General features: G+C 41.7%; 1 protein-coding gene across 2 annotated transcripts; it reads right to left on the bottom strand.

Moving 5' to 3' along the window:
- Nucleotides 1–1,116: 1,116 nt before the first annotated feature.
- nmbr (neuromedin B receptor) lies at nucleotides 1,117–11,185 on the bottom strand. 2 transcript variants are annotated; one of them, XM_029751449.1, is made up of 4 exons: nucleotides 11,110–11,185; nucleotides 10,680–10,806; nucleotides 6,259–6,604; nucleotides 1,117–1,986 (listed from the first exon to the last, which is right to left on the bottom strand). In XM_029751449.1, the coding sequence occupies exons 3-4, from the start codon at nucleotides 6,580–6,582 to the stop codon at nucleotides 1,603–1,605; spliced, it is 708 nt and encodes a 235-aa protein (XP_029607309.1). In that variant the 5' UTR covers nucleotides 6,583–6,604; nucleotides 10,680–10,806; nucleotides 11,110–11,185; the 3' UTR covers nucleotides 1,117–1,602. The 2 variants fall into 2 exon arrangements, with proteins under 2 accessions (XP_029607309.1, XP_029607299.1); XM_029751439.1 differs by having other exon boundaries at nucleotides 10,680–11,176.
- Nucleotides 11,186–11,199: the final 14 nt, after the last annotated feature.

Genomic DNA, 11,199 nt, shown 5'->3' with positions numbered 1-11,199 from the left:
CTGTCCTCAACAGGTTTTTAACTAACCTCCAGACGAGCTTCAATGCCATACAACTCTCCTTCCGTGGCCTCCAACTGCTCTTAAATGCAAGTAAAACTAAATGCATGCTCTTCAACCGATCGCTGTCCGCACCTGCCCGCATGTCCAGCATCACTACTCTGGACGGTTCTGACTTAGAATATGTGGACAATTACAAATACCTAGGTGTCTGGTTAGACTGTAAACTCTCCAGACTCACATTAAACATCTCCAATCCAAAATTAAATCTAGAATCGGCTTCCTATGTCACAACAAAGCATCCTTCACTCATGCTGCCAAACATACCCTCGTAAAACTGACCATCCTACCGATCCTCAACTTCGGCGATGTCATTTACAAAATAGCCTCCAACACTCTACTCAACAAATTGGGTGCAGTCTATCACAGTGCCATCCGTTTTGCCACCAAAGCCCCATATACTACCCACCACTGCGACCTGTACGCTTTCGTTGGCTGGCCCACGCTTCATACTCGTCGCCAAACCCACTGGCTCCAGGTCATCTACAAGACCCTGCTAGGTAAAGCCCCGCCTTATCTCAGCTCACTGGTCACCATAGCGGCACCCACCCGTAGCACGCATTCCAGCAGGTATATCTCAGTGGTCAACCCCAAAGCCAATTCTTCCTTTGGCCGCCTCTCCTTCAAGTTTTCTGCTGCCAATGACTGGAACGAACTGCAAAAATCCCTGAAGCTGGAGAATCTTACCTCCCTCAATAGCTTTAAGCACCAGCTGTCAGAGCAGCCCACAGATCACTGCACCTGTACATAGCCCATCTGTAAATAGCCCATCCAATCTACCTCATCGCCATACTGTATTTATTTATCTTGGTCCTTTGCACCCCAGTATCTCAACTTGCACATTCATCCTCTGCACATCCTACCATTCCAGTGTTTAATTGCTATATTGTAATTACTTTGCCACCATGGCCTATTTATTGCCTTACCTCTCTTATCCTACCTCATTTGCACACACTTTATATAGATTTTCCTACTGTATTATTGATTGTATGTTTGTTTGTTCCATGTGTAACTCTGTGTTGTTCTATGTGTCGAACTGCTTTGCTTTATCTTGGCCAGGTCGCAGTTGCAAATGTGAACTTGTTCTCAACTAGCCTACCTGGTTAAATAAAGGTGAAATAAATAACTAAATAAAAACACATGGACATAGATTTCCTGTTGTGGGAGCAACTACCTGCTCTTTGGGTTTGCAGTTTGGACAGCATGCTTCGCAGACAGTATATATCTATGCAAACTGTGTAAAGTGAAACATGTATCAGATTGACACAACAAAACATGAAAAATGGAACATTGTGGATACCGGAATCTCTCAAGACAGATTTGTTGACAACATGTCCGTATACGTTCAGTTCATGGGTGATCATCTCATCAGCAGTGATATGTGGCATTTTGGGGAATGTATAGACAAGACAGCTTCAAACAAAGCATTTTCTGTTTAGCACACATGCATGACCTTTTCATAATAGTTCACCTTGTAAAGCTTTGCACGTAACCTTTTTTGGTGCCACTCCCACCACTTACATGTCACCAGGTGACATCCTAAACCTACAGAGTGACCTCCTGGCTGTTGCCATGTCCGTTGATGACAGTAGGGGTGGTCTTCTTGATGGAGGTCATTCTTATGGCTGAGGTGTGCTGCAGGTAGCTAGTGTTGCGTTCGTGGTGGGGCTTCCTCTTGCAGTGCAGTGAGCTGTTGAAGTGCCTGCGGAAGCTCTCGCTCAGCAGGTAGAGGGCAAATGGGTTGACACAGGAGCTGGAGAAACTTAGCACTCGAGCTAGCAGGGTGATGATGAGGTGCGACAGAGAGGAGTCGATCTGACGGTAGTTGAAGGAGCGGTACATGTACAAGACATGGTTGGGGAACCAGCAAAGAGCGAAGAGGCCCACGAAAACCAGAACAATTTTGGCCAGCCGTTTTCTCGTTTCCATCTTGGAAAAAGAAAGAAAATAAATATGTAGTGTTTGAAAATACATGATGATATTCAACATAAAACCCTGTCAATCTTCCAGAAGGATTACAGAGTACAAAATACAGAAGGCCTCCCTCCAGAAGGCATAGAGAAGGCCTACAAAATACAATTTGTCCAAATCACTCTCTTCTGTATTTTGCACAGGCTACAAGTAGTATGGCTATTGTCCTTCAGTTTCAATACAGTATCTACTAGAGACACCAAACAAGTATGAACAAACACACAAGCAAGAGCCACCAGTACTCCCTTAGATTGCCCTTCAGTCAGCTCTCTAAGGCCTTCTCACACCATACATAGGATTTAGTATTTTACAATTATTACATGTCACACTGCAATGTTACCAAATTAAAATCTTGATTGTACTACAGCATGTGCTTCAGTTCTGTATTCACATTCTGCGATTTGTTTGAGGCTATATCAGCCGACATACTGTAGGCTACCTACACTGCAGAGGTGTAGGCCTATTCGTTCTCTGTATGTGCCAGCACCAGCAGCGCAAGTGCCCATTATTATGTGCAGAAACATCAAAAGAGACGAAAGGCGCAGAATGTGGACTCGCAAAAGGTTGGGCAGATATGGAAAGTATGGACTTTCTACAGAGGGAATTGGAAGTAATATACCATGTTTTATTAAAGTTATAGCCTATAGTTAGCATGCTAGATACTTGCTATTCAATATATTTGTTGTTTGTGCCATGGTAGGACACAGAGGTAGGTAATACTGAAAAGGCAGCTGCGTTCTCTCCACAGCTCCAGCAATCTGACTTTCATCACCTCCGTCCACACCGTGCGTGTTGTTTGTTGTTCCTTCTCTCTTTGCGATCATTGTTTTGGTATCTCATGCTGAGTGCTCATTGGCTATTGACAGTAGTCCTTGCCAAATCACGTCGTAGCACTGCTCATACTGCAAGATGCACGATCAAAATATTTCAGGACATCCGACAGGGGTCTGGAGAACGGAACAGGCATCATCTGTGAGTCCTTCACCCGCCCAAACTACGCGAGTCGCGATGTAATGATCCTAGCCCAATTTCATAGAATTTTACTCCGATCGTGAACATTTTCGGGGATGGCAAAAACGTGGCGAATTCGTGTAGTGTATCCCGGCATAAGGGAGTGTCAAAGATATCTTTACTGTGAGAACCTTTCATCGTAAGCGGAAATGTGAAACTAAAAGGTCCAGTCCAATCAATACTTCATTCCACAGTAGAGTGGCTGGCAAATAGTATTGATGGCAGGACTATTGCTTCTGAGTACTGCTAAGATTGTTTGAAAATAGGTTCAAATAGGTAGACTTGAAACTATCAGTGAGGTGAGCAGGAGATGGCACTCTGAAAATCAACCCTGTGTAAATTTAATAGCCTGGGTAAATGTCATGATTTAGCTCGCTGTTCATTGGCAGCCAGCTATCAAGTCAAGTCAAGTGATCCTGGCACTCTTCCCAAGATCCTTTTAGGTTTTGCAACAGAAGAAAATGGCATGATCATTTGACTTTATTTTGTTCATGACAGTATCTTGTATTGAAGTGGACTTTAAATTATTCAGAAGAGAATTAAAAGGTAAGTCAATAATAGTAAGCTGTTATATCTGGTAAGATGGTAACCATTGATAGGGATATCAAATTGAGTCATTTTGTTTGATTTGGCACAGTATCAACAATCTTTCATAGGTAAACTGACATTTTCTGCATTGTTATTAACACATCACAGTTAGTTATTCATTGTTGTATTCGCTGGTCTCTGCAAGAAGTGTGGGATATTAATTATAAATGAGATGGTCATGTTACATGAAGTAAAGATTTGAAAAGCAGAGGAGTACACTAAGATTTCATAAGCTCTACATTTTTGTCTAAGTTGATGAGAACGTGGTGAACATTTCAATTGTTTTTAAAGGATACTTCGGGATTTTGGCAATGAAGCCCTTTATCTGCTTCCCCAGAGTCAGATGAACTGGTCTACCATTTTTATGTCTCTGGGTGCAATTTGAAGGAAGTTGCTAACTAGCGTTAGCGCAATTGTTAACAAGCGTTAGCACAATGACTGGCCATCTGCGGTCACAGCTATCAAGCTATCAAGCTGTGACCATAGACATCCAGTCATTGTGCTAACGCTAGTTAGCATTGGCTCACAAAACTACCTCTAACTTACTGTACGCAGAGACATACTGTAGAAATGGTATCCACAAGTTCATCTGACTCTGGGAAGTAGATAAAGGGCTTCATTGAAATAGAATGTAGTTGATGCGGTTACTAAAACAGCTGTAGCATTGGATCAGTAGAAACTATTTTAATAACAGAGAAGTAGACGGAGATGTTGTGCCCTCAGACCGATTGTTAGTTATCATAACAGCATAACACAGCCCTGGCAAAGGGAGATGGTTGGACTGTATCTTTTCATTCATACATATCACGTCTGAAATTCACTAGCAGTGTCTGCCTGGACAGCATTATTGTTCATATTAAATTGTAAATCTATGTAAAAAAAAAAAAATAATACCATTGGAGGGACCCATCTCTATTCCAGAGTAAATCAAAAGAAAAAAAGATTAGATGATATCTAGAAGCCCTATTTCTAATGCAGTTAAGACCACTGTTACTATAACTATTCATAAAGTCATGCCTGTTAGATGTGATAGTGATTCAATAAATATTTAGTAATGTCTGGAACACTTACCAGAATCATGTTTAGTCTGCATATTCTCTCTCTCTCGTCTTCTCTCTCTCACACACACACACACACACACACACACACACACACACACACACACACACACACACACACACACACACACACACACATACACACACACACACACACACACACACACACACACACACACACACACACACACACACACACACACACACACACACACACACACACACACACAGACTCTCTCTCTCTCTCTCTCTCTCTCTAGCCTGTCTTTCATCAGGCTTCTGCAGCTTGTCATATAATTAATGTTAAATAAATTTCTGCTTTTCAATAGGGACTGATGCTATCAGAGTTTTCTTCTTAATGAAACTTGAGCCTCTACAGCCCGATCCCCATAGGGCATGTCTAATAGAACACAACCACAATGCACCACGTCAATAGTCTGTGTTGTCCTTCTAATCCAAAGGTACACCCAGATTATTAACTCATTTAATTTGATTTCAAATCCAAAAAAAATAAAAAATCTGGAGGCAATAACATTGATTAGTTGGGATTACTGTGAGGCAGAGACAGTGGAAGCTTAAGTGCAATGATTCGGTCATCGTCCTTGCTTCTTGTATTTTTCTGTGTCGCACCCAGTGAATCTAGTATAAATCTGTATCTACTCTAAAAGATAGCTGGGACCCAGCCCTCTTGTTGTCTAACATTATAAATGAGTGGACAGTTAGGGCTCCCTCCATTGGAGGACCTACTGACTGTAAATAAGACAACACATGGAGGCCTTCCAGCACTACTCATCACTAGTGTTTACTATGCATTGCTCATTGTTGATGACAACCTCACATTGGTCAGTGTCAACAAGCTCCTGGGGCTACTTGAATATATTATGACTTGGGTTCAGGTCTAGGTCTGAGTCAGGATGTCAATGATTGGAAGCTGGGTTTGGATTTTGGACTGCATCTGTTTAATCATGCTCTGGGTGGGCCCTGATCTGGATTCAAGCCCATTTGTTTGATGATTCATTGGATGTTCTTAACGGCAAAGAAGCATCTGATTTACTACGCTTTGGTCAATGGACCCTCAATTAAATGTAGTCGACCAGATCATTGGTTACATTTATAATTTACCTCACCCTTCCCCTGACCTATCATTTATTACCCCTGTAGACAGTAAAGATCAAGAATCCATGCAACAATCAGTGATACATCTTGACAATGTCCTGTACTTGCCCTTTACAAACTTTAAATATTTACTTGGTGTATTAGGCTACATATGGAAATATCTGCATTAAAACCTAGAGCCTCCTTCCATGAAAACCTGTAACAAGGGTTCCGGAGTTATGTCAAAAATTGTGAGAAAACGTGATGCAGTTCAGTTTCTTTGACTTCAAACGTGCACTCTAACTCAACGTGCACTCTAACTTAACATGCACTCTAGCAGCCAAAGACATCCAGTAAGTTACCTGATGTTCTTAATATGCCGTCCAGCATTCCAAATAACCACATCTGCAACAGCCAAACCTCATTTGTGACATGTTTGAGATACAGGCAGCGACATGTTGCTGTTGTTGTTACCTACCTGTCTCTTCGTGTGCTCACTGATCTCCCCAGGCATGTCGTGAGCACTCTTGACCAGAGTCCTGGCGATGTGGAAGTAGTATACAGAGATGATCCCCAGGGGAATCAGGAAGTACACCAGGAATATGAGGATGGAGTGGATCTTGGGATGCATGTCGTTGGAAAGGGGATAGGGCACGCAGGCGGTGAAGGTCACATTCTTGTCCTGGATGTGTACTACCTGGGAGAAGATGGCCTCGGGCACCGCCAGCAGGACGGAGATCACCCAGATGGACACAGCTTTCAGACATGTCCAGAACACAGCACTGGATGTCTGGATGTCCATAGGATTCACAATGGCTTTGTACCTGGAAACACAACAAAACCATAGAAAAATATTAGTTCTCCTTCATCTTGATCCTTTGAAATGACATTAAAAGCAGTCTTTTTCATGCAATTAAATGTCCAGCTGTCCTTACTGCTCTAATTTCCTTGTGTAAATTGAAATATCATTTACATTTACATTTTAATCATTTAGCAGACGCTCATATCCAGAGTGACTTGCTATTGTGATTATATTTAATCAATCTAATTAACTTTCTTCCTCTTTGCAAAATTAAGAGGCTTTGACAAAGACATGACATCTCTGAGTCCATTGGCACAGAATAGTAGCTTCATAGATTGTTGGTGATATTGTAAACATGTAGGAGACCTATGAAGTGCATTATGATTGCACTAGCTAATTAATTACTGTCCTGACTACAACAAACTCATATTAATTACAATAATTGCCACTGAATGAAATTCTAATTATTCAACTGAAACAGCAATGTGTTCCTGCACTGCTCCCAAAGTGCATCTACATGTTGAAACAAAAATGTTTACAAGCTGATCAATGCAACTCATTTGAAGGTTAGACTTTGGATTTATCTCCTGTGTAAATCAACACTCAGTGCTATGTGCACAGAATAATCCATTCCTGCTAAGTCATATAATGGGGAGAAATATATTAAATGAGGGTGCAACAGAGGAAGTGTGCTCCACAGGGCATGAAGGCTTTTTTTATGCTTCAATGATGGAAGATTTTTCACCTTCTGACAGTTTTCTAAATGATATTTCTGCTGATAAAATGTCTGGTTTGAAGGAGAATCTCCATTGGAAGCCCTTGACTGTGCTGTTACACCAGCCTCAGCTGCCCTCTGCCCCTGTAGAAATCCCCCATAGTCAAACACCACGCTGCCTCAGGCAAGAACAGACAAGTGCAGAAAAACTGACAGTCTTTGATATCTCACCAGAGAAAACAAGGCTGGGCTTATGCATTTATTGTAGTAAACCGCTGTAATCCCACTTCTTTGTGTTTTTATGCTTGAGAGCAAGTGCCCAAAGGAGTGCTAACAAGATTACATTCTTTATAGCCATCACATAGGGTAAGCATATAAATGGTGTATTTTCCATTGCTCACATTACATGCTCAAATGGACTAAGCAGACCATAGAGAGAACAGCTGTAGACTGTAATCTCACCGTATGGCTGTCCTAATAGCCCCTAGTGACAGGGATGGCCAATGGTCATGGTCATTTCCGGTGAAGAGTGACACAGTCAAACATTTCCTCCAACTGATATCGCTCTGGATTACGGTCAGTGACATAGAAAGGCAAATTACAAAGCCCTGCACCATCTTCCGACCCCTATCATGGCCTGCACAATGGGGTATTATTTTTTATCAGAAAATCCCATGGGCTTTAATTTGATAATAATAATAAAAAAATGTACTAAATCAATATTTGGCAGCCCAGGAATTTTCATGACATCAGTGAACTTTTAGCTGAGGAAGTAGCTCTTAATACCAGAAGACAAGCTATTTGTGGGGGTATAGAATGGTCACTTGAGAAGGTCAATGTCTCCAAGCACCAATGGTCTTGGTGAGGGTATGTGGAGGGTAGGAAAGGAAAGTGGGGGCTGGGTCAAATTAAGGTCCCAAACAAAGATGCGGGCATGCTTGCCCTTTTAACCATCCACACGCAGACAGTAAATGATGCTCTGTGCAGATACTTCTGACTGTGACGCCTCCTGAATTTCTCATGTATCAATCTATTCCAATCTTTGCATTCATGCTGCTCCTTCCAGGGAAGATAAATGGCCATTTAACCACGTGTCGTACCTGAATAAAACAATATAACACAAATTGGGCTTATTGAAGTTACTACAACCAGCAGGTGTACACTATTTGATCCCTTTAAAATAATTCTGGGGATACACTTGGTCTGTCAATCAAAAAAATTAACAGATTTGTCAGTGACAATTGCCCAGCATTCAATTATGATAACACTTGGGGATATAGTTTATGGATCACACACTTGTCATTAAAAATAATCATAGTCATAACAACTGATTAATCAAAAAAAAAAGTAAAGTATTCAGAGCCCTTGACTTTTTCCAAATTTTGTTACGTTACAGCCTTATTCTAAAATAGATTTTTCCTCATCAGTCTACACACAATACCCCATCATGACAAAGCAAAAACAGGTTTAGAAATGTTTGTTAATTTAATAAATAAAACATGGAAATATCACATTTACATAAGTATTCAGACCCTTTACTCAGTACTTTGTTGAAGCACCTTTGGCAGTGATTACAGCATTTAGTCTTCTTGGGTATGATGCTACAAGCTTGGCACACCTGTATTTGGGGAGTTTCTCCCATTCTTCTCTGCAGATCCTCTCAAGCTCTGTCAGGTTGGATGGGAAGCATTGCTACACAGCTATTTTCAGGTCGCTCCAGAGATGTTCGATTGGTTTCAAGCCCAGGCTCTAGCTGGGCCCCTCAAGGACATTGAGACGTGTCCCGAAGCCACTCCTGCATTGTCTTGGCTGTGTTCTTAGCGTCATTGTCCTGTTGGAAGGTGAACCTTTGACCCAGTCTGAGGTTCTGAGCAGACTAGAGCAGGTTTTCGTCAAGGATCTCACTGTACTGCTAAATGACTAAAATGTAAATGTAAATGTACTTGGCTCCATTCATCTTTCCCTCGATCCTGACTAGTCTCCCAGTTCCTGCTGCTGAAAAACATCCCCACCACATGATGCTGCCACCACCATGCTTCACCATAGGGATGGTGCCAGGTTTCCTCCAGATGTTACGCTTGGCATTTAGACCAAAGAGTTCAATCTTGGTTTCATCAGACCAGAGAATATTGTTTCTCATGGTCTGAGAGTATTTAGGTGCCTTTTGGCAAGTGGGCTACAATGTGCCTTTTACTGAGGAGTGGCTCCCGTCTGGCCACTCTACCATAAAGGCCTGATTGGTGGAGTGCTGTAGAGATGGTTGTCTTTCTGGAAGGTTTCCCATCTCCGCAGAGGAACTCTAGAGCTCTGTCAGAGTGACCATCGGGTTCTTGGTCACCGCCCTGACCAAGGCCCTTCTCCCCCGATCGCTCAGTTTGGCCAGGCAGCCAGCTCCAGGAAGAGTCTTGGTGGTTCCAAACTTCTTCCATTTAAGAATGATGGGGGCCACTGTGTTTTTGGGGGCCTTAAATGCTGCAGACATGTGCCTCGACACAATCCTGTCTCTGAGCTCTACTGACAAGTCCTTCGACCTCATGGCTTGGTTTTTGCTGACATGCACTATCAACTGTGGGACCTTATTTATATAGACAGGTGTGTGCCTTTCCAAATCATGTTCAATCAATTGAATTTACCACAGGTGGACTCCAATCAAGTTGTAGAAACATATCAAGGATGATCAATGTAAACAGGATGCACCTGAGCTTAATTTCGAGTCTAATAGCAAAAGGTCAGAATACCCATGTAAATAAGGTATTTATTTGTATACATTTGCAAATATATCTAAACTGTTTTCGATTTGTCATTATGGGGTACTGTGTGTAGATTGCTGAGGGAAAACATATGTTATCCATTTTAGAATAAGTGTCACGCCCTGACCATAGAGAGCCCTTGTTTCTCTATGGTGTAGTAGGTCAGGGCGTGACTAGGGGGTAGTCTAGCTTAATATTTCTATGTTGTGTTCTAGTTTATATTTTCTAGGTTTATGTTTTGTATGATTCCCAATTAGAGGCAGCTGGTAATCACTGTCTTTAATTGGGGATCATATTTAAGTAGCTATTTTTCCTACCTGTGTTTGTGGGATATTGTTTTGTGTTTGTGCACAACGTAGTCACGTTTAGTTGTTCGTTTATTTGTTTTTGCTTGAAGTTTCACTTTGGAATAAAGATGTGGAACTCTACACATGCTGCGCCTTGGTCCCTTTCTTTACGTAACAAAATGTGGGAAAAGGGGTCTGAATACGTTCCTGAAGGCACTGTATGTTAATTGTTCTATCACGTTAGCATGCAATTGCCATAACATTTACAATGACGTAAGTTAGGTACAGTATACATAACAATATTGGCATTAAGGATATTTGACATTATCCTACTCTTCATCTTACCTGTCTGCGCTTAGTGCAGTGAGAGTGAACACCGAGACTCCGACTGAAGTGAGTTGAATGACCGGAATTAGTTTGCAAGCCACAACACCGAAGATCCACTCCTCAAAGAAGTATCTGAACGCATCCACTGGAACACAAGTGACCAAAAGCAAAAGATCCCCAGCTGCCAAACTCGAAATAAATATGTTGGGGACGCTCCTCATTGCACTGTTGGTGATAAAAATCTTAACCAAGGTAATGTTCCCCAACAACCCAATCGTTATGATCAGAATATACACAGTCGGTATGAGACATCTTATAATAAAATCAATAGTTTCCCTTTCAGCAGGTATCCAATCGACAGTAAAGTTATAAAAGACAGAATGTCCAGTAAAAGATACGTTATCTAAAATATTATCCATTGCTTCTCGGGGATTTGTACAATAATCACCTTGATAAAATGGCACTGAAGCTGCCCCTCCAAGAAAGTGCTGAAATGTCAGTGTTGCGCGACTCAAGCCACAATGACTGAAGCGCAAAA

Source organism: Salmo trutta, chromosome 1 (assembly GCF_901001165.1).
Source record: "Salmo trutta chromosome 1, fSalTru1.1, whole genome shotgun sequence".
Classification (NCBI taxonomy): domain Eukaryota; kingdom Metazoa; phylum Chordata; class Actinopteri; order Salmoniformes; family Salmonidae; genus Salmo; species Salmo trutta.
This window is presented reverse-complemented; position numbering and strand designations above follow the sequence as displayed.

Bases quoted from the DNA above. Each gene is read 5' to 3' on its own strand.
- nmbr (XM_029751439.1), bottom strand. From the start codon at position 11,080: ATGGATAATATTTTAGATAACGTATCTTTTACTGGACATTCTGTCTTT. The intron at 6,605-10,679 runs GTAAGATGAAGA...TTGTGTTTCCAG, and splicing joins ACTGCACTAAGCGCAGACAG to GTACAAAGCCATTGTGAATC. The intron at 1,987-6,258 runs GTAGGTAACAAC...TCTTTTTCCAAG, and splicing joins GTGAGCACACGAAGAGACAG to ATGGAAACGAGAAAACGGCT.